This window comes from Numida meleagris, chromosome 9, assembly GCF_002078875.1.
Source record: "Numida meleagris isolate 19003 breed g44 Domestic line chromosome 9, NumMel1.0, whole genome shotgun sequence".
NCBI classification, from domain to species: Eukaryota; Metazoa; Chordata; class Aves; order Galliformes; family Numididae; genus Numida; species Numida meleagris.
The window spans coordinates 17,885,914-17,909,812 of NC_034417.1; the positions used below are offsets into that span (position 1 = coordinate 17,885,914).

General features: G+C 48.2%; 1 protein-coding gene across 17 annotated transcripts in view; it reads right to left on the minus strand.

Annotated features, from left to right (window-relative positions):
- Window positions 2,857-23,899, minus strand: part of MEGF11 (multiple EGF like domains 11) — a 280,422-nt gene continuing 259,379 nt past the window's right edge. For 12 of the 17 annotated variants that reach the window (XM_021407912.1, XM_021407905.1, XM_021407916.1 and 9 more), the window contains 3 exons: window positions 10,113-10,169; window positions 5,287-5,493; window positions 2,857-5,189 (listed from right to left, as the gene is read on the minus strand). In XM_021407912.1, coding sequence (XP_021263587.1) covers window positions 5,029-5,189; window positions 5,287-5,493; window positions 10,113-10,169 — 425 coding nt within the window. In that variant the 3' untranslated portion in view covers window positions 2,857-5,028. The other 5 variants (XM_021407917.1, XR_002442023.1, XM_021407913.1 and 2 more) reach the window with 5 other exon arrangements.

The window sequence follows — 23,899 nt, forward strand, 5'->3', positions numbered from 1 at the left end:
AGTACGTGCTACTCCCAGCCGCGCCATTACTGCTGAGATGCGGGGGCTATCAGCACTGAATTTCTACTGGATCTAAAGGAACTGTCTGTATAAATGCTGGTGGTTATCTGCACAATTAGAGGAAGTAATTGTCTGTAGGGGACATTTCTCAAACTCTGATATGACCCACTTAGAACATCCAGATTTGGGTAGGCACTTCCAGCTGTATTTCTTACCCAACCTTTCTGTCTTGCGGTGCTCATGATGTGTAAGGCACACGGAAGGCATTGCTGTAGTCGGTCACTTGGTTTTTTTTTTTTTTTCTTTTAAATCCATTTCTCCTCCTAATATTAGTTCTGAAGATGCTATTTTGATCTGTTTGTAAATTACTTTGTATTTTATGCATGTACTGTAACTTGATTCATTATTTTTTTAGATTGATTTAAAATATATTCATCCATGATTCTAATAAAGAATTACAGGGGACAACTCAGTATGGCGTTGAGTGCACTTTTTGGGAGAAGTGGGATTTGACTTTGAAGTTTTTACTTGCTAGCAGCTAGTAAATTTCTTGGAACTGGGAGGAGACACGGAAGTGGAAGTGTTCCCAGAAGAGGAAGTGAAAGGGCCACAAACTGGGACCAGGCCTGCAGCTTTTGGGGGCTGATGCAGTTGACAACAATTTGGCAGCTTTGGGAAGCTTTTATGATGTGAAGAGTGAGGACTCGCTCTTGTCAAATCCCTGAATAGCTTTTACAAACCTCCTCATTTTTCCTCATGACCACCAGTAAGGAAATCCTGTGGAATGACAGACTCCTGCCTTCTACAGCAAATTACTTCAGCTGTTTGATCCCACCTTGTTGCCTTCTGCTGAAGGAGTGGTGCTGTAGGAGCCAGGTTGCTGAGCAGGGTGAGTTTTGGAAGTCACCCCGAGAGCGCGTGGCAGCACTGAATCCTTCTGCCTGAACCAGCCTTTAGGACCTTGGTATTGCTGGAGTCAGGAGAAGGTATAAAATAGGGCCCATCCTCACTGTAGGAACTGTTCTCGGAGCACTTTGGCCAGGCGGGACTGTATTTTACAATTAAATTCATTCCTGGGGCAGCCACGCCATAAATCTGCCAACTGGAAATGCAGGGTGAGTTTTGCTTTGCTTCCTTTTCTGATTCACTTAGCCAACAGCCTGACTCAGCTGTCACGTCAGGCTTGGATTTCTTATGGCTTTATGCAAGACGCTTCCTTCTGGCAGTAAACGCGGATGCAGCAGAGCCTGCTGGAATGCAAGCCCCAGCTCTGCCCCACGCAGTGTCAGTGTGGGCACACGCTTCCTCCTTCACTGTGCAACAAGCAGCATTGCGTTGTGTTCCTGGGCAGCTGTGCAATGGCTGGGCGTGCTCTTAGGCAACGTAAGAACTCTTAATTATTTTCATCAGGACTTCACAAGTAGCAATCACAAAACAGGCCTTAGACAGAAGTGCCTTGCAAAAACTGATTTTGTAATTATGAACTGTCGCAATGGGCAATCCAGAATTTTCATGCCTTTGCAAGCTGCTGCCTTCTACAGCAAAATCACATGGGATGCATACAGGGCTGTAACTTCTGAACTGTTAAAGCCTTTGCCTGCTGTCCCATGCTTTGGTAACACCTGTTCCTGACGGCTGCAGGGCTGTGGCTGGTCCTGAGCCGTGGGACATGGCTGGGCTCAGGAGGAACCTGCAGGGGACTTTTGGAGAGGCAGCGCAAGGCGTTGGTGTGGATGCTGACCTAATGGTATTGTTCCCACTCAGCTGCTGATTAATCATCTCTCCTGTAATTGGTGTTCCTTCTGTGCTGAAGCGTCTCTTCTCTGCTAATAGGAGGTGACTGATTATAATAGATGCAGCTTTTGAGCCCTGAAATGAGCTTTCTGAGTTTGTGGGATCTCCTGCATAATGCTGCGAAATTGGATTTTCTCAACAAGAGCTTTTGCTCTCATTTACATATCTGAAAGTCCTGACCTTAGCAATTCCGAAGCTGTTCGGTGGGTTTGGTTCCTGTGCGATGGCAGTTGAAGTTCTGACACTTAAGCAGAAAGGACGTGGCATTGCTCTGATGTAAAGACGTTTTTATTAAGCTACAATTACTTACTCCATCAATTCAAACCTGATGAGTTTCCAGACTTAAATAGCTTATTGAGTGTGGCTTGTCAAATAAGAGGATTACATGCTGGGCTTTAGTTAACAAGATGTTTAGAAATATGAAGCACAAATATTGAAAAAGTTTCAGTATGTAGCTGCCTGCTGCACTGCTCCGGAGTCATCAATTCCAAAGGTGTTTCTGCTGCAAATTCATGCTTGTGATTTATTGATTGGGCTCCTCGGGAACACTCGGATGCTGAGATGGCTGCGGTTTGCCTGGTCCTGGGGTCACTGCTGGCCCGTGTCCTCCTGTGCCCACCAAAAGCACTGCAACCCGCTGGCATCACTGCGTGCCATCAGGACACGGCTGAGAGGCATTGCGTAGACAGCAGCAAGAGACGTGGGGCTGTCATCACCTTATTACTGCGTCACCGAGGTCTCGCTCAGACCTGCTAAGGTTGAACTGCTGCGGACAGGAGCGACCAGAAGAGTTCAAAAGATGCGTGCCTTGCCAGCTACCATTTGTTTTAAAGCTGGGCTTTACTCAAAGAGAGCTCAAAATTTCAGTCTGAATTATATCATCACGTTTTCTGAGAAGTCCTGCAACAGAAAGAGACAGCTTCTGGCTTGCAAGGTGCCTATGGGGTTTTCCATGAAGACATGGTGAGCTCCTCTGAAACCAGCAGTGTCGCATGGAGCACTCAACCTGAGCATGGGCTGGGAGTTTTGGTCTGCAAATGAGTAAGTTTGAGAAAGACACGCTGAGAGAAATTATTTATTTTGTACAAGGTAGAATACCTTTGCACAGTGAACAAATATATTACAAATCTGTCTTGCCTTAAAAAAGTATTGCCATTTCGGTGCCTATTTTCTAAGCTAATGCTAATAATATACAAGAAGGTACTTGCTTTGTTGTTTTTTCTTTTTTTTTTTTCCTGTTAAGCTCTATGCACATTGATGCATTTGGTTTGAAAATCCAGCTTTGAAAGAAAAAAACAAAACTGAGGCCCATCTCTGCTCTCTCATCTCAAACTTGACAGCAACACACACACAGACACTGGTCAGGCTGGCAGCTGAGACCGCTTGTGCTAGATGGCAAGGCAGGTCTCTAACCAGAGGATTCTTCATCAAACTGCATTTCTCTTGGTATTTTGAGGTAAGTCTTTCCATTCATGTATGCAAAATATATCCCTCCTGGCCCTACAAAATAAGTGCCTAATTACGTCTCATATAAGGCTTTCCTGGAAAATAAAACTACTATTGCTGATCAGTCATTGCCCCCATGCACACATGCAGCATTCATGTAAATACTTTGAAGTTATCCTGAAACATGAAAATCTGCTTCTCTGCAAGCCTGGGTGGATCTTGGGCTCAGCTCCGCTGTCTGCATGCCGAACTCTTGGTTTGCACATAGGGGCTCAGAGCTGGCCCCGCCATCCCGGCTGCTGCAGGGGTGCTGTGGGGGCTTGGTGCTGCCCTACCCAAGGTGCTCTGATGCCTGCTGTCACGTGGAGCTGGCTCCCAGCTGCTGTCCCCGTGCCGGCAGGGTCCTCGTACCAGTCCCCTAGGCCAGCAGCTTCCATTGGTGGTCACACGTTGAGCAAGCGGCTTGGTGTTGGCTTGGTTCTCTTCTGCTTCCATCAGACTGGCGAATGTGCAACAGAATTTTTTAAATCTTTTTAAGAGGCAATCAACTTGCTACTTCCGCGGTTGCCTAATAAAATTACATACTTAGAATCAATACTACTTCATGCTCAAAATCTACAAGGAACTGCTTAACGGCAAGTATTCTACTTTCTAGGTCAATAAAGATTACCAAAAAAAAAAAAAATCGTGGTGGCTTAGTCCAAAGCTTTACCATAGGTCAACCCCTTGATAATTGTTTCACAAACAGCTGCTGAAAAAGAAAACCCATTTTCAGCTCAGTGTAATGACACATCAGGTAAAATCGTCAACAGATAAAGTTGCACTACATGGTAATGCACATCAAATTAAAGGGCGTCATGGAGGGCATGCTGCCGGGTGAATCATGGAGATGCGGTTTGCCAGCGATGAAGCCAATGTGTCCCAGTGTTGGGAAAGGAAACTGAACCAGGGCTAGTCTGTGCAAACCTGCAGTGTCCCAGGAAGCAGGTGAAGTTGTGTCTGCACCACCTGAAAAAGCTGTGCATTTATCTAATGAAAAAGAAGGCGTATAGGGAAAATTAAAGCATAGCTGTACCAAAATACGGTAAGCCGGCTATGAGGCTCATTGCTTAAACTTAAATTGCTGACAAAGATCACTGGACGTTTGCCAAGGTGTTATACTTTAAAATTGCACAGAACTGTGTCTGTGTTGATATTCCTGTACTCAAATACCCTGGTATTGAATATAAAGATGAACGGAGCACTAATTACCAAGCATGATCTGCACAGGATGCCCATGGTGATGGCAGTAAATGAGGTTTCCAGACAGTGAAACAACAAGCTTTCCTGCTTCCATTCAGAAAAACGTCCATTTCCATGACAGAGATGTAAACCGTATTCCAGCGTGTTCCTGTCACCGCGTTCCTAACGGTACAAGGTTCTCTGATGCAGTTGGGAGAAATGTATGTCTCTAGGTCCTCCTACTCAGCGTGTTGTTGTGTTTCATTTTACAGCAAAGCCAGGGTTAGAATACACATGGCGGAGAGCTTTTGCCTGGAGAACGTGGACACCTTCCAGGGGTGGTGCACTCCAGAGACACCTGGAGAAGGTTCTCATTAGTTCTTGTGACCCATATAAAAAAAAAGTCTTTTTAAATAACGTCATGCAGCAGCAGCTGGCCCAAGCTGATGTTTAGTTATGCTAGGTCCTCGCAGCCTGAAGTCACGTCAGCATCCTGCAGTGCAGAAAAGGATTGTCTTCTCTTTGCTTCCTCAAAGTTTGTGTTGCAGCACAGTGAAGTCCATCCCTTTAAGACTGCTTGTCCCAAGATGGCCCGTGCGTCGGGCTGTGCCTTACGGGGAGGAGGTCGTAGTGACTAGGAATGTGACTGTTCCTAGGCAGGTCGTATGGACTTTGGAGGTAACTGGCACTCCGGGCACGGGCATCTTGGACCACGCTGATGGTGGGCTCTGGGAAAGCAAGGACAAGTGGTTGCAGTACCCAGCAGCGCTAAGGTAAACTCCAACTGTTAGAGTTAACAGCTGTGAGGCAGCGCTTCCCACTTACCAACTTCGTAGATGTTTTTGTTGGCTGTTGATGAAGTGGGCATTTCTGAATATGGGGAGTCCCTGTGACCAGGCGATTTCATTTCCACGTAGCTGCTCTCGGAGTGTTTGCATGTTAAGATGGGGGGATCTTTAATGGTGGCATATGGGTTTTCACTGCTGTTCAGAGAACAAGTGCTGGAGCTGCACACAGATTCCTTCATATAATCTGCAAAACAAGATGGGGGTGGGGCTGTTAGCTTCCTCAGGTGGGCTGCAGCTCAACCTCTGCAGGAGGGGCAGGGTGGGCAGAAGGGGAGGGGGAAAGGAAGATCCTCGAAGCATCCAGCACGGACACCCGACGCTTGTGCTCTAGGTGTGTCCAAACCATTGCATCCACAATTCTCTTAGCAGGAAAGAAATAAAAACCTGCTCGAAACCAAAGGTTTTGCTGTGAAAGGTTCTAGTTGTCATTTACTGCAGTAGTAAATTTTTGGTGGCAGTCTTTTCCCTCCCTCTCCCGTTCCTAAGGAGCTCTGCTGTAACCTGCAGCCCACCAGCATGTGGCTGTGGGTCGGATCCGCCAGCGGCTGCGTCCCAGGGGCTTTGGGTATGTCAAATGCTGTCTGTTTGAAAGCAAGACATCTCCAGCAGGCGTAGAACTGCATCAGCGCAGTGTATGCACTGTGTCCCCTGAGAGCTCTGTTCCTGGGGCTTTCCAGCACTAGGAGAATCTGGTTGGTTTGTATTCCCTTCTGCCATTAAGACTGGGAGGAGGCAGCTCCTGCTAGCAGGGAACACTTGGATTTCCACAAGGGGACAAGCCTCCATCTGAACCTCACTTTTGCTTTTTTTCCCCAGTGCTGTGGGCATCTGCTGCTCCTCTCCCTGAAGGAAGGAGGAGATGGGGATGGAGGAGCAGGGAGAGCAAGGTCGGCGCATAGTGGCACCACCGGTGTCCCCTGTCCGTGACCCTGGCTGGGTGTGCCAGCCTGCTGCGAGGTACAGCGCCAGTCTTGCTTTAAATAATAATAAAAAAAACAACAACAGAGAATAAATAGGTCTTAACATTGACATTTAAGAACGTGCCATTGCTGCTGTGTGCATCCTGCTGGGCAGTGCCATTAATTTAGAATTAGAGCGATGCAATGAAAGATGAGGCATTTTCTTGTGCTGGGTTACAGTACAAAGGCAGATCCTGGTATATATGAAATACTCCGGGTGAAATAGAGGGACTTGCAAAATAGCTGCAATCCCAGTTGCCCCCGCTGTCTAGTATGGGAGACAAAAAGAGAAATTCAGGTTAAGAAATAGACAGACAACAAGATATCGCTTCTCCTATAAAAACCTCATCTCTGTGCTTCTCCTCCCCATCCTGCTAACTCACTTGCCAGGTTTGCATCACCAGTGTGACCTGGGGCTGCGTCTGTGTGTCCCTCAGTCCCCATAGGGGCTGGCTCTGAGCAGGTGCCCCAAGCAAGGGCTCAGGTCGTGCCCTGCAGCTTGCACTGAGCTATTGCATTTCTCTCCTCCGGTTTCAGCAATACGAACCAATCCCTGGGCTCCTCAGCTCTCAGGGTCAGGGAAGCAGCCCAGCTGGACCCTTACGTGAGGGCCGGCAGAGGCCCTGGCACCAGTGCAGTGCTGCTGGAGTAATTAAAATTTAGAAGCTTGTTGTCTGACGTCAGCCTGGGTGAGATCTAACAATGCCTTCAGTTCACAGTGAAGCAAGCCTGGTGCATCCCAGCAACACGCACCCACTGGCGCAGGGCTTGGCCAGCAATGTGATCCCAGTAAAGGCAGTTTGGTGAAAGCCTGCCCTCTCTTTATAGCAATGGAGCAGGCCTGAAAGACCAAAGGCTTTTGCGCGTGAATGATTGCAGGGTTACTAGCTTTTGCTACGTATAGAACTTAAATTAAGGTGCCATGCAGACTAGGACCTGCTAGTGTTCAAAAGTGAGGAGACAGCAAAGACTAACAAATCCTATAACGAAATGAAAATCTTTAGGCTAAAAATACCTGTACTATATGTTCTAGTCCCCAGTCTTCAGTCCCTGCCGGGAAGGCTGTGCATGGAAGAACCATGTGCTTCCCGCAGCGAGCAGCTCTGAGCTCCCTGAGCCGGCGTTGGTGCAGGCACACTCAGTGCTGCAGGACCTGGCCCCACCAGGACTCAGCCCGGGTACGTGATCTGGTTCCATCCAGCTCAGCTACTTTCATCTTCCTGAGCCAGAACTGACCCCGCAGTACTGACACCGCTGCTACATCCCACGCAGATGGGACCAGCAAAACAGCGCAGGGGCTCACTGCAATCACTTGGGCTCTCCCGAGATCTGCCTTTTCTCATAGGCAGTGCTGCCATGAGCCAATGCCCGCTGACGTAAGTGGGAGCTTTGTGTCTAGCCAGGGATTAGGCCCTTCGCTCCAGATATGATATAATTTGCAGAGCACCAGAGCACATTTGGTAACATGCTATACACCAGGGAGCCATTAGCCCACAGGACATTATGTGCAAGATCGCAAGGAATTTAACTCTAAAGGATGTGGCAGCCTCTGACTTACTTTGTTATTAAGGTAATTTGGGGATAATTAAAAAGTCTGGCATCACTAGTCAGATTCCATTTCATGAATTAATTTGACTCGTCTCAAATGTACTTAGCGATCCCCAGTCCAGCCGCCCCGGGGCCGTGCGTGGGCGCTGCGCTCAGCACCCTGCCTGCTGCGGGGAAGGGGGGGGCCCTTTGGCTTTGAGGTCCCATCTTTGGGCTGCCTGGACCCGTCACAGTCCTTTCAAGGAGATTTTATTTTCATCACTGGGAACTTGGCCTGTATGCATCCCTCCCATAGACCGGTTTACTCTCTTCTGCCCTGAATATCCTCTGGCATAATAATGACAAGCCTCATACCTACTTTCATGTTCAAAGGGCTAAGGCAATACGATGTACACAGGTAAAACGTGCTCTCCTACTATTTAATCACAATGGCTGCTTCCATTTCCCTGGCTAACCTTCACTGCTGCCAGGACAGCAATGCAGAGAGAGCTCCGCTCTGCTTTGGGCAAGCATGACAGGGATGTGTTCCCATACAACAAGCAAACGACCCACACTAAGTGATGCCCCGAGCCTCTGCATGCATCAGTGATCTTAACTGCTGGGATTTTACTGGGAATCGCACAAAGGGAGCTTACTTCCTTAAAATGCCAGTGCCTGAGGTCACATTATTCCACCAGCGCATCAGCATTCACGATAAAATAAATAAAGAAATGACTGCAAAGGGCTCAGCTGTGAAGAACAGCTTGGAAATGGTAGCACCGGGCACCACACACAGGAAAGAAACTGCTCTCAAAACCCGCTGGCAGCTCAGCTGCTGTCACGCCGTGGCACCGGGTGGGCACGGAGCTCCCAGCCCTTTGCTGCACGAGGGGTCCCCGTGCTGTGCCTTCGCCTGCCCTAAGAACCCATCGGCCTTTTGGACATGGCTTTGGTCCCCAGTTCTGAATTCATTAAGGAAACAGACATGGAAAGAACACGGCTCAGATCCTGGATAACACAATATGTCACGGCAGAAAATGCGTTTCACAGCTCACTCCCGCTGTACTTCCCTCTCTGTCACATGGATACATCCCCTCTGCGTCGCCGTGCCCTGGGTGGGAAGCCTGACTGTGCTTGTTCAAAGCAGCTTTCTAACCTTGTAAATACAGTAATTTAGTTCACGCTAATCCTGAAATTAATAGTTCCATGTAAAAAAACAACCAACTAACTAGACTAAAAAGACTTTCCTTCTTTCAGAAGTAGCTGAAATCAGTGGACTGAGTTGGATATACATGTATAACTCCCTTAATATTTTAAATTTAGCTGTAACAAGGACAACTTGGCCACGAAGCACTGGTTCCCTTCAGCCTATTGTAAGGCCTCGTTCTACCAAACATTACATCGCCTTGTTTTGTAGAGAGCAGCCACAAGGTGCTCAGTGCTCCCAGGCCCGGCTGTCAGCGTCCACTGCTGCTGGTGTGAACCAGCTTTGTATTCAGCAGCACCCCTGTCAGTGCAGATACAGGCTTTGCCCTGTGGCAGCTCAGCCCCTCGGAGCAATGAGCCGGGCCTGGCTGCACGTGGAGGAAGCGCTCCCGGCAGTGCCCAGCTGGAAATGGGCAGCCAGGCCGGGACCCAACGTGAGGCCCTGGGCAGGAGCCGAGCTCTGGTGCTCGCAGCCCGCGCCGTGCTGAGCGGTGTAGTTCATACACAGCTGAATACTTTGAATGTAAATCTAGAGGACAACCGAAATCTAAAGTCACTGGGCCTTTCTACATGACTCACCCATGATCCCTTTTTAGAACAGCCCTAGAGTCAGAGCCCATTAATTGCTTCGTGCCAGTGTGACTGGTTAATGCACTGAGTGAGGTCTTTTCTCAGGCTCTGCTATAAATCTCTCTGCGAAGGCCACGTAGCAGGGTTAGCTGTTTTTCTAGATGGCCGAGAGCTTTATGGAGCTGCAGCCTAGCAGAGCAGCGCACCAGTCGGTCAGCAGCAACCGCCACCAGGAAGCCCTGCAGGATGGCTGCTGGGTCCTAGAAGAGCTTCCCCTCCACCTGCACGTCGTGTCCCCACAGCAAAGCCCGCCTCATTTCCTATGCTGCTTTGCCAGGGCAGGAGCCCCCATCCTGGCAAAGACTCACGTCCGTAACTCAGATCCCAGGCAGCTCGCGGGCACGTGTTGTGGGAAACTGCTCTGTCCCTCTCTGCCTCTGCACGGCCGCTCGCCCGGGCGCCCAGGTCTCCTATCTCACCTCTTCTACGACACCCTTCTCAAACTCTTTGCCAGGGTGGCTGCAGGCACTGGATACCATACCTTTGAAGCTTTTTTCCATTATGTATGTGTTCTGACGTCTATCCATCCCACAAGCACCTGCATAAAAATGATATATAATGGAAAAGAAATAAATATTTATGTAAATTGGATTGCTTTGACTACTGAGCAGCATATAGTCTTCTAAATTGTACATCAAGGCCCTCATTTAGGGAGGCTCTTAAGCACATCCTCAGCAGTAAGCACGCACTCAGCTTCAGTAGGGATTCTGTGCATGCCTGAAATTATGCATATGCTTAAGAGCTTCTCTGGAGACAGGGTTTCCCTGAAACAGGGTACCGCTCATTACCAAGAACTGCTATCCATCAGGGGAACAGGAGAAAAAACCCATATATTCATTACTGAAACGCTAGGTTAGACAGACAAAGGGAGCCTAAAAGAAAGCCTTTCAAACCTGAGCCTGCAAGTCATCTTACATTACTCTAATTTTCGGCTTACTTTTATTTGTATAATACGTTACTTAACTCACAGTCTGAGACCCTAAGCTGTGGACCATCTTTCTAAATTACTTTATATGACTTGGGCTATAAATTCGCATGGTTTAACATCAGCTGTGACAATAGTTCCTAAGTGATAACAGCAGTCAGAAAATGCAGAACCGAGCGGAGAGCTGCAAGCAAAGACTTCTGCCTTACATGATTCCACAAGAACTCGTGGCTGCTTGCGGAGGTAGAAGGCAGCAGGAACCTTTACCATTTTCACTACTGACATTTTTCCTCAATACCCATCAGTTCAAAGGAAAAGCTAATGTGAGCCCTTTTAAAGCTTTTTAGCTAGAGTCTGATATTCCTTACTGACAAGCAAAATCAACACAAATCTGGTTGCCTTTGTGGCTAATAGAACTCCCAGTCAAGCAGTGCAGGTATGCAGGTAAAAGAGCTCTGCAACCAGTGCGTCCCAGAGGTCTCCCAGCGAGCTGTCCTTGGGGGATTAATGGGAAGATACCCGTGGTTAGAACAAGGACCACGCAGGCTGTGACTTGTCCACTCTGAGTACAAGAACCACCCAACCTGAGCATCCTTGTCAGATCTTTACAGAAATGTTTCCTTTGCAACTGTCAAGACACGGATGGACAGATGGAGCCTCGGGGCTGCAGTGAGGAAGCAGCAGTGCAGTGAGCACTCGGTGGCTCCGAGAGGAAGCACTCCACCTTCCGTGCAAATTTCATCAGCTCCGATCCACGCTGAGTCGTGCTGGAAGTGGCAGGCACTGGCTGGGCTTCTGCAGCAGCAGAGGTCACTGTGCTGTGCACACATGGACTGCTGTGAGACCCTGCGAGAGGGAAGGCTGCTGCAGCAACACCGGGTGGATCTGAGCAAAGCTGGCTTCTGCTTCAGAGCTGGGGAACAGCACAACAGCACAATGCCACACTTCTGCTCAGCTCCCACTTGCTCCAGCACAGCAGTAGAAAAATAAGTGCACACCTGCTGGGAAAGGTGCACATAGCATTGGTGCTGACTGCAGGATCCTGCCAACCCTTTCCAGCTTCTTCCCTTAACAATCTGCCTCTAGCCATTGCTCGTGCTTTTTGTAACCCATCCTTGTGGACTCATTGCATTCCTCAAGAGGTGAACTGAACGATGGATTCGTTATTTTGTAAACTGCAGAAGCAGTTAATGTGGAAAAGACCTGAACAAACCAGGAATCTGGAACATAGGAAGGCTTAGAATCGAGTTTGAAGCTAAATTGTGTGCTGGGCTGGAATCAGAGCTCTGTCTGGAAATATTTTTCCACACCTCTTGGCTTAGAGAAAATGCAGAGTCAGCTCTGAATCAGATGTTGTGGCTTTGGTCCTTGGAATATATGCAGCTTGAGTCACTCCAGATGTGCTGCAAATCACAGGTTCAGTGTCTGCACTGAGGGCTACTGTTAAAAAAACAAACACAAAAGCCATTTTTGTCTGCAGCCCACTGCATCCAACACACGAGCTAACGAGCATAACAACCTTTCCTGAGCCCAGTAGGAGTTTTAAGACTTCTGACTTGCTTGGAATCGGAGCTGGAAACTGGACTCCACAATTGCTTAATGCAGGCTGGACTTTGGCAAGAGGAGATTAACCACGGGGCAAATAATTCCAGTTCTGCAACAAGAGACAGCAAAGAGAAAACGCAGACAAGCCATTCCTTGAAACCAGTAGGACCAGACTGCATTAAACAGCAGCGACACAAAGCAGAGGTGACAAAGCTGCCTCTCCTTGGCACCACTGAGTCTCCCAGCACTGAGCTCTAAGCACACATCCACGGGAACTGCGGGTGCACAGCAAGTTAGGTCAGAAATGTGCTCATCCCAAGGCTCCGGATCCGTTTAACTGAGCAAATTATCTCTCTGAAAAAAGCCTGACAAGCTGATATTTGAAGCTCATTAGCAAATGTGCCAGCAGTGAAAATACAGACTTTGGTCTGCTCCTCACATCTCCTGGCTGTAAAGGATGCAAACCTGGAGAGTGAAGCTCTGCAGAACTGAGGCAGAACTCCTGCAGTCTGGTGAGATCCACTGATAGGGAAGTACAGTCGATATATCTGTGCATATGTATATTTATATATAGCATATATGCATTGACTTGCATACATAAGACTCATGTTTTTCTACACAGTTTCTGCCTGTTGTGCTCCGTTGCTATCACAGGGAACACAGGATGACTTTGACAAGAGCAGCACTGTGTCCTCAGTTTTTCCTTTGGCCCCAAGCCCAGTCACTCCTCTCTCTGTTTTCCTCTGCAATTAAAATCTCAGGGAACAACCCCTGGCTCAGCAAAGGCCAATGATGCAAACTGAACAATCAGCAGGTGTTTTCCAAAGCTGTAAAACTGCAGCCTACGAGAAGGAAGGGAGCAAAGAGGGGTTAATTAAAGCACTCCTGACCCCTTTATCTGTGTGACTGCCTTTACACAGGCAAATGGAAAGCACACAGCATTTCTAGAGAACATTCCTTTGGTCCTCTTGCACACAGATATAGAAGCATTGCTTGGAAATGAGGCATTTCAGTGCCAGGCACACAGAAAAGAGCACGATACCACCTCTCAGCTGATCAGTAGCTGTGTGCTGCTGCACCAAACAGGCTCCTGGCTTCTCCTGAGCAAGGCAGTGTCTTCTCCTTGGGAGCAGCAGCTTCTTCTGCTCTCCCTGAGCTGCGAGATAAAGGGAAGCCTAAGCCCAGATCCAGCGTGGTATCAAGAAGGGAGGATTTCCCCATCAGCAGAGTGCCCGAGTCCTTACATGCAGCACGAGCGCAGCCGTGTCCTCTGGAAAGTGATCGTACGAAGGAGCTCAAAATACAGAAGGTGTCAGTCATCCTGGGCAGGTCGGGGCTGCACTCAGCTCTGAGCACAGTGTTTGATCAGAAATGCAGCTCAGAGGTTAAAAAAAAAAAGTACTATTTTAACCAAATTCAGCAATGCACAAAGCCTGCTTACTGTTCCAACATGCGATCGGGAGCATCTGTGCAGTAACAGCTGATGGGGGGACGAGTTTTCAGTACATCCACACGTGACGTGGCTTAAGGCTGCCAAGGTCTCCTATCTGACTTCATTAGGCTTCTCTCATATATTTTGAATTATAAACACAAGTTTTTCACTCTCTTCTGAAAGTTGCACGCATAAATGGAATCTGCCATTTCCATTGCACAGAAGCAACAGCACAAGATGAAAATGCAATTTACAGTTTCATGCAAAAATGGTTTTGCTCTGAACAAGAACTCAATGCTATGAAATGTAGCATAAGCAAACTAATTTTGATACTGAAAGGGAAAAAATCTCATTTTTATCGATTAATGAAAAACAGACATATTTGGGAAGAAAAAATGGAAAAGAGTGTATCAAAATAACGTATTTGAGTTGCAAAATGCCATGAAAAAAATTGTGACTGTTTTTGCTGGAGATCACTTAACTATTTATCACTTCTATGTCATTCTAACTGCAAGAGCATTTAGCATTGCATCTGCTACAGAAAGAGCACAGGAACGTGGGACAAACGTGGTGCTCACAGAGTGCAGGACACAGCGAGATGAAGATAAATAAAGGCAGTGAGAAAAGCAGGAAGATGCAAAAGGAAAAGTGATCTGAGGAGCACGTGGAAGTCCCCATCACCCCCAGCTCTCCATGCTCCGTACAGATAAGCACAGCAGCGGTTCTGCAGGCTGTTAGAAAGAAGAAAACATTAATGACTGATAGCGATGGAAAGGGCTTGGCATTGAAGCTCGACAGCTTTGTGATTTTCCTGATGCAGGGAAGAGCTGATCTTTGGAGCAGGGCACGGTGCGTGGTCACGGAGCACCGACACGATGTGATGAACTCATGTGAATGCCTCTGCCACGTGAGCTGATAGCTGGCCTTAAAAATCCCATAAAACCACTGAATCCTGCATTTTCCCCTCACACTGTGCATTTCCAGTAAGATATCAGCAATCAGTAAAGGAGAGGGCAAGTGCTTTCTGCCACAGACAAACTACATTTCAGGAGCTCAGCCAGGAAAACAAATAGCATCCAAAGCACTACATCCAGACAGGCTGCGGAGCAAGAGCTGCTAAAATCCCTGTTGGAAAGGGAGGCTAGGGAGAGCAAATTCAGAAGGGCACTTGGCCTTCACTCTGGGCCTGTCTGCAGCACTGCATGCTGAGCTGGGAGGTGGCAATGCCAGCACACAGCCCAGCCTGCGGCGAGGCTCCTGAGCTTACCGAGGTGCCTGCAGGTCACATTACACCTTGCTAAGCACGAAAGAATAGAAGAATCCAAATCTGAATTTTTAATGTCCTAAGTTAGTCCTTAAAAACACATTTGTAGAGCAGAGAGACAGGGATTCAACCTGAGAGGGGAGATGAGAGCGAATATCGACCCTGCTTTCCCAGTCCATGGTTTGTAGCAAAGAAAACAATGTTCAAATCTCAATTTTTCAGCACTGGCAATTCTGGTAGTGAAATAAAGACAACACCAGTATTATTCATTATTGTCAATGTCCTTAGGAACGGCTGATTGGATTTGGAGTTGCTCTGAAGCCTACTACAGTGATTAAATGGTTTAAAAATTACTGACCTAGTTCATTCAGATAGCTGTAGGGTCTCCAGTCTGCAGTTTCTCTGTCAAGGATTTTGTTACTCAGCTGTTCAAAAAGTATGATAATGAGTTAATGCTGAAATAAACACACAGTTCCCACCCAAGACTTCAGTGCACTGACGTCACAAATCTGAATGGGAGATGGATGCTACCCTGGCCTCACCATTTCAGATCCTTATCTGCATGAAGTTCGACAGTTGTTCACTGGCATTAGGGAAAATCACAAAGGAAAGTCACTTCACCAAGCAGTGAACGAAGCATGCTGGAAAACAGAGGGTTTCCTGGAGGAACTGCTAATCACACAGGTGCCTGTGCACATGGAGCAACGCGCCAGCAGCCCCAGAACAACAGATGAGATGGATGCACCAAACCACAGACACGAGCATGCAGACAGGCACTGGGACTATAATACATCTGCGTATTCAGTTACAAGAGAAACAACAGCTAGCAGAGTCCTCTCAATTCAAGGAAAATAACAGCGGCACAATGCATGCCCAGCCAGGCAGTGCCGTCTGCAGGGCTCAGGACGTGTCAGTATGGCCTGGATTTTCCTGCAGGAGCCTCACTTGAGGTCATGCTTAAACATAGTGCCAAGGGTAAGCACCGTGTCTGCCTGAGGGCTGGGGATTCTGCACAGCCGTTAAGGAGGTGAGTGCTCCTGTGGGAGCTCTGCAGGAGCATAGTGCTTACGATCGTGCAAGTCCCAGCAACGAGGGGCTGTGAATCCCTGCAGCTGCTGCGTTCCACCTTGAAATCTTTCCCTTGAAAGCCACCCCTATGGAACTACAGCTCAGGAAGCGTCAACTCAAGGGCAGATCCCAGCCCTCTTCTGAAGAGCTGAAGTCATGACGCCCTCATTGCTCTCCACAGCATTTCATTTTTCCTGATCTCTCATTAATTTCTGCTTAGCTTTCATACGGGGGCTTTAAGACCTGGGACAAAAAAAATACTGCTGATGTGTTGACAACTACTGCGAGATGGAATCCCAGCTGGCACCCAGCACCTCCAGCTGCCCCCAGAACTAGTGTCACCCACCTGCACAGCCCTGCTGGCAGCCACCCCAGTGCAGGGCAACGTGCTGCGGTGCACGAGGAGAAACGGCTGCTGTCAGCTCTGGGATTTAGGCAGTGACATGCTGAAGACCTCCCAGTGAGCTCCTCTGTAAACACTGAGGGGCAGCAGGTGCCCATCCTGCAGCTGGGTGCTGGGATCAGCAGGCCCTGCTCAACTGTCTGCAAGGATTTGCTGAGGATGAGCCTGCAGAGCCCTGCAGCCTCTCCTTTATCACTAGGGAAAGCACCTGCAAATGCTCCACTCTGCCAGGAGCACCACATTTAGGACGACGACACTATACATATATATTACAAGCTGCATATTGACATTTAGAAGCTTTTATCCTATTTCAGAACCTGGGTTTCATTAGTGGGAAGATTTGCAACAACCAGAGGTGAAAGTCTGCTCCCACTGACTGCATCCTGCTGATTGAATTCAGGATGCAGAAAGCAGCCTGATGTGTTTTCACACCGAGTGTAACACGCACCGAGTTGTACGGGCACAGCAGAAACCACTGCACTGCACACACAGGAGACGGCACAGACAGATGGTGTGAACGCACACATACACTCACACACACACACACACACACACACACACAACACGTTGGGTCTCTCTGTGAACAAGCACACAGTGTTTTGGGAGCTATTCAGCTGAAACTTCTGCAAAAATCACTTTCATTGTTTGGAAAACATGTAGCTGTCATTTGGGAAGCATGTCACCGGGCTCCGGGTGGGCCACCCTGCAGCTAGGACAAAGGTTCAGGACGCACAATGGGGTGAACACACCAACCACACACACGTATGCATTTACACGCACAAAGACGGATTCCCAGCAGCCCATGGGGTTTGAATGGCCCACAGCTCAGTGCTGCCCAAAGGCTCCAGCTGGCAGGGACACGGCTGCCGAGCCCCTGGGTGCTGTGTGGGAATGAAGGCAGGCAGTCCCAGCAGGACCCTCTGGGCCCATGCTCGAATCTCACATCAATCAGCCCAGCAGTTAGCTGTATCTGGTGCCTCATCCTGACCCCCCTCGTTCTCAGCCTCTATCCCCACCAAGGTAAGGTGCCATCAGCTCATTAGGCACCCTGCTCCAGCCGCTCAGCTCAAGGACATGCCCAGAGCAGGGAAAGCTACCAGAGCCCAGCACAGAAACCTGCAGCATTTCTGGCGCAATCACTGCCTGCGAGCAGCAGCAGCCCGACCCTGCTCCAGGTGCCTCCCCAGCGAGGACGCAGGAACACCAGCACTGGGAGCAGGTGCACAGACAGGCACAGGCAGCAGCAGAGCACAGGGGAAGAAGCCAGCACTGCTGGCCCCGTGCTTGGCTGGTGCCAGCCCTCAGCCACAGAGCCCGCAGCTTTTCCTCTCCACTTTGAAACTTGCAGCAATCACTTGCTGATTTTCATTCCAGCTGCACCATTTAGATCACATTTATTAAAGTCTTCAAGTTTCTATTAAAAGCCTTGTTTGCACAGGGTTTATAAATCAGCTCACAAACCCAGAATTTGGCATGAAGAGCTATGGGCTAGAATTGATTTTTTTTAATGAAATGATCTGGGGACACTTCTAAGTTTTTCAGAATGCAGTAATTATGAAGAAATGTGATTATAGCTGTCTCTTTGTGCTACTATCAGTTCTTAGCACGCTATAATTTGCTAACATTTTTTCCTAAGATGGAAGATACTTCAGTTTGTGAACCAAAATTACTTTCCTAGAGGAAAAAAACATTTCATAGTAAATTTGCCCACTAAAAACCCAAGCATGCAATCTTAGCAACTTGGTTAAAACTACCTCATACCTCGCAACTCTTCCTTTAAGATCAGGGAGATACTTACGTGAGTAAAGTAGAATTGTTATCTGTGCCTCGGAGCTGGCCGGACAGATCACAGAGGGGAGCTGAGCCCCATTCGTCAATGCTCAGGTTTTCTAAGGAATCTACAGTAATTAAGCAAATAAGCACTGGCACTAACTCCATCGTACCTTTATCCTCCCCAAAAGCAGCTGGTAAATGCCTTCCATCAGCTGCGCCGACGAGTGGCTGCAGGTGTCCGTGTTTCTCAGCTTTAGAGGGCCTTCCTCAGCACTCTTTGCAGTCTTCTTTCCCTTCCCTCTTCTTTTCCCCCAGTCAGAGCTACTTTGTGATGCTTTTGGCAGCTGAACTCGTTACCACTCGGGCGATATCCAGTCAGACCATTTCCACCGCTCTCTGTTTTGCTACTTCTAATTTTATGTGATGTCTTTGGTAGAGCTTAGAACTTCCTTTAACAGATGTGAATCTGCTGGCTTTAACAGTTCCAGTCAGGACACCTAATAGCAATTGATTTTTAGGATGTCTGTAGAAACCAGCAGCACCTGGGCTCTGGCTGCAATGTTATTCTTGTTTGGTGGGGAGCGAGGGTGGAACTAAGAGCTCTGTGAAATATCGAGGTGACCATACCCCATTTGCTCTTGACACAGCTGTGCAGCAGCACCATGCTTCACATGGAGGTGTTGTTTTTTTTCCCCCACACACTTTTGCAGCGTTTTGCAGAAGTGGAGCACATTCCTGCATTCACAAACAGTTCACAGCCCCAAGCACTGAGGTGGCCGGGCAGCACCGAGTGGTTCTGGGAGGACACAGGTGTGTATCCCTACTTATCTGCACTGGAATTTTTTGGTGCAGCATTTCTGCAGTACAATTTGACTTGGATTCATGTCCCATGCTCCTTGGTAATCCTCAGCATCACTGTTATGTGCTGCTGCACAAGCCACAGAATCACTAAGGTTGGAAAAGCTCTCTGAGATCCCCAACCCCACCCCACCATGCCCACTGCCCTTGTCCCTTGGTGCCACATCCCCACGGTTCTAAAGCACCCCCAGGGATGGTGACCCCACCACCCTTGGGCAGCCTGTGCCGGTGCATTAGAACTCTTTCCAAGAAATGTTTCCTAACATCCAACCTAAACCTCCCCTGGTGCAACTTAAGGCCCTTTTACCTCTTGTCCTATCTGCACTGGGATGCAGGAACCTCTCCTCCTCCTCAGCCCATGACACAGCCCAGCCCTGCGGCTTCCTGGTGTTAGGGAAGAGCTCTGATCACTGGGCACCCAAGCCTGGCTGCCTTTCACTGCAGATACCCTGGCACATAATCACTTAGATAACAGATCAAGCTCCATTTTAACAGATTTCTTTGTCCCATTAGTTTTACAGGGAAGCTGTTCCAAAATCTCACTGATATGATGTTAGAAATCTCACTTCCAGCCTCGATGCATTTATGGCCAGTTGATCCTCATTTGTTCTTGTGCCAGCTTTGCTATCTAACTTAAATAGCTCTTCTCCCTCCCACTGTTTACCCCGATGTATTTATAGATGGCAATCACACTCCCTCTCAGCATTCATTTTGCTAGATAAAAGAACTCTCTTTTCATGTGCTCCCCCCTTATCCTCCCACTCACTTTTGCCTGCATGTGTTCCAGCACCAGCACTCCCCAGCACACACCAGGAGGACTCCAACACCTCTGCTTCCACCTGTCTCAGCAGCTTTAAGGACATGGGCAGCATCCCAAGCAGTGGCCAACTGTCTGCTGGGCAGAGGGGAAATGGAGGTGAGACCCTCCCAGCCTAGAGGGGCTGTGCAGGGTGCCCTGCTGCCTTGCTGAGCCAGGGGAGGGCAGCAGGATGGAAAGCAGAAAGGTGGTCCTCTGAGCACAGGGAGGGTAGCACACCCAGGACTCTGCCTCAGCACTTCAGAGGATTCCTCTGCCTTTTTTTTTTTTTCATTTTGCATCTGCACTGGTTCCCATGTGACCCCAGCTGGCACTGGAAAAAAATGAATCCTCCAAGTACAACTTGTGCACATTTCCCTGCAGAAAGTGGAAATGGCACCAGACAAACTGATTAGGAAATGAAACTCGTTACTGCAGCCATTAGGGGCTTTATATGCTCTTTTGTCTTACTTGGCTGGAGAACAGCATAGACAGGAGCTGCATATTTTTGGCCATCCTCAGCTACTCAGCACTGCAAAGCTTTCTCATGAATAAGTTAGATGCTGGAGGACGTAAAGGAAAAGTCAGGGCATATATTTTGGTAAGTGCCCTAAAAATACCAGATCCATTTTTTTTTCCCTTCTTTTTCAATGCCAAGCCAACCTGCTGGTCAACTACAGAGAGGCAGCACTGCCGCAAGGCGGGCAGCTTTCACGCTTGTCCAAATGCACCATTGGGTTTCATACCACTTTGGCAGCTAAATATTTGAAGTTGCTTTGTGATCAGATTGCGCTGCAGGCTGGGAAATTGAGATAGGTGCTTGCTTTGACCTTTTCCAACTTCACTGAAATTAGTGCAATAGGATTAGTGGTCCAACTCCGCACTCACGGTGTTCATCCTCAATCTGACATTATGAGCATTTGCACTTCCAACGTGGGGAGCAAAACTGAATGATGCAAAGGGACCGTCTGCCTCGGAAAACATTTACACATCTGTCTAAACTTTTCTCTGTGACATCTCTAGAGCCAGCTTTCTTATTACATTTTAATGAGATTGTTTTTTTCTAAACCAAGAAATGTCCAACAGGGGCACACGTGGAAATATTTTTGCATGCCATTTCATTACACAGTGTCTTTTTTGCATCAGTTTTGTTCTCGTGGCTTCCCAGTGACCAGAGCTACGTTTGGATTAACCCAATGCACACAGCAAGCACCATCATTTTTAAAGCTGACAGCCTTCATGAAATCAATTGTGTTTCCTTTTTTCTCTTTCTTCTGCTCCCTACCCTTTGCCCCACCTTGGCTTATTGAGTCTCCAAAGGAAGAGCTGCCCTACTATTTACCACATCTCAGTCCATTGCTGAAGTGGTGAACTCAGTGTAATCCATGAGTGGTCCCAGGGAATCAATAGCAACACGCAGTAAGTAATGTCCTCCTGGATGTCTGAGAATTCCTATCTATCTGAAGAGCTCTGCTGAGAGCACGAAGGGACGGCACAGCTCTGAGTACCCTGGATGAGAGCAGCGCTCACCCCAGCACCTTCCTGCATCTATCTTTGTGCCAACAGCATATTTGCACGTCTGCTGATTTGGGAAACGACGATTTAGCCAAGTTAGACTCCTGACTTAATGCTTCATTGATTTACTTTCCTTAGATTAATGAAGAATCACAATTATCTGGTTCTTTATCTTTTCTGAGAAGCAAACATAGCCTATAGCCGCTTAGACAGCGAGGCTCATTGACCATGTGCTGATGCTCCCGTCACAGGGCACAGAGATTACACAGGCACACACAGGGAAAGGCAGACCCTGCTGTGTCCATCAGAGCTACCATGTCAGCAACTGCTACGATTCTTTAAATAGTGCCAGCAGGCACCAGGATCCAACAGGCATTGCTTTGCTTTATTTCCTTGAACTGATAAGAACAGTGCTGCAGCGGGGTGGGATCATATCTACCTTACTGGAGCTGTTCCCATCCGGATTACGGGGAAAGAAGCGTGAAGTCACACCGCACGAGAGAGTGTGGTAGCTTGGGTTGGAAAAGCAATGTACACTGCCGCTACCTTGAGATACATCTGGGAAGAAAACAATCATCACAAATACTTGGGAAGCTGTAATGATTCTTAGGAAACTGAAAACACACGAGAGACAACGAAGGCTAGAAACCTAATGAGCGTTTTGTTGGAGTGCGGCGTGCTATAAGGCGTCTCCAGATGAAACAACGTGTTCTGCAAATTGTGGTGTGAAGCTTTTGACTATTAGCATCAAATATAAGATAAAAAAGCAACATAATTATCTGGCACAGCGCTGTTCTTCTGAAGGTCTTAAAATAAAGAAAGAAACAAAAATTCCTGACAATCCACCTGGGTTGTAGGGAAGGGAAGGAATGCAAAGCTCAGCGAACGGATGGTTTACAGCACAGTTTCTTCCCTGGTTTAAGCACATGTAGGAGCCACTGGTGATAATAACCCTTTTAGTTATGAAACAGAACTTTTTCTTCCAGGAAAGGTCACGGATGTTATAAAATAAGGTGCTATAACCGTACCAAGAAGTCAATAACATTTTCTGTAGCGTGTTGTGCAAAGGCTCAGAGAAACAAGCTCTAGCACTGAAAGGCAAAGCTGGGCAGTTACACTGTTCCACACAGACCTCGTTATCTATTTCCTTTCTTGAACTCAGCAACGCGTTTACCAAACAAAACAATTTACCAGGAAACACATCATATTTCCACAGGGATGAAAACACCGCTGCCAAGCTGGCTTCAGCGTGACAACAAATGGACGCGTATTTCAAAGCTGTACCAGAAGACAGAGCGAAAAATCCAAACAATTCAAAACCACGTCATCACCACAGCCTGTAAGAAGTAAACACGTGGGTTAGTTTTGATGAGCAGGGGTTCGATGGCAGGTGGGAGGTCAGTCCCAGGAAAGGCCTGCGGATGCAGAGGGCGGCTGCCCGTGCCCAGCACTGCGGGGCATGGAACTGGTGGGGCCGGGCAGCGGGCACTGCCTGCAGGAGCTGCACCCCCCCCCCCCACCCTCTGCTCCTCTCCTTCTGCATTGGCATTCCTGCGGCCGTGCACTTCGCTTTGCTGACATCTTGTGGAGATCTCGATTTAGCTTAATTTACTGCGAAATATCCCGTTTCAAATAAGAGGTTTTACCTGCAGGGTGTCTATTACATAAGTGCTGTGGCACAAAGCCTGGGGAGGAACCTGCACGTGCGCATGCACATCTGACCCAGCATCTTCTTTCTGCTGAAACACACAGCGCAGTTTTTGAGGTCACTGCAGAACCTTTTGGTCCTAGTTATGTTCTGAGGATACTGCCAGCAGAGGCGCTCAGATCAGCATGTGCTTCCAGGACTAAAGCATTTTCATGTAGCTTCTTCCAGCTTGCCACCCAGAACTTTCTGCCCAGCGCAGCAGCTGGGGAGATGAGACGGCCTGCTAGGACTCTGCCACCTCCCCGAGCTATAACTCCATGATATTTGCAATAGAGTTACATGCAAACAGCTACTGCTGAGAGTCTGCAAACGAGGGCTGGGTCTGGGACCCAAACACAGCCATCAGTGCATGCCCACCGCAAACACAGCTGCTCGCACAGCCCTGAAGCTGCGCACGAGGTGCTGACTGCTCACCGGGGAGCGCAGCTCGATCTGCTCTGCAGGTGAGTGTTCGTGCCTGAGCTCTCAGCGCTGCCTTCCCCTTCCCTTATCTTCTGTGCCCTCTCTCAGCTGCAAGGATCAGCTTGAAGAGAAAGAGGTCCGGCTCGCTGCTCTGCTGCCAGATAAGAGGTGCACACCGACGCTGCTGAGAGGCAGCTGACGCTTTACAAGTTCACACCCAGCTTATCTGGCCACAGCGCTTGTGCACCCGAAATGAGCTGAAGGAAAAGTCTCCCAGACTGCCCTGCTACTTAGCACAGCGCTGAATTAATGAATCTGAGCTCGTACACAAGTCTGCATCGCCAGAAATCTTGTCTTCCTTCATTGCATGCACAGCCGTATACTCAGAATTACTCCTTCTACACAGTTCCATTTGGCTGATACTTAAGTACCCACACAGGTTGATTTACCTTGATAGCACAGTCCATTTTCTACACATTTATTCATGAAGCTCTTACGACCGCTGCCTGGAAATACATCAAATTCAAATCTAATGCCGTCCCAGTAAAAAAAAAAAAAAAAAAAAAAAAAAAAAAAAAA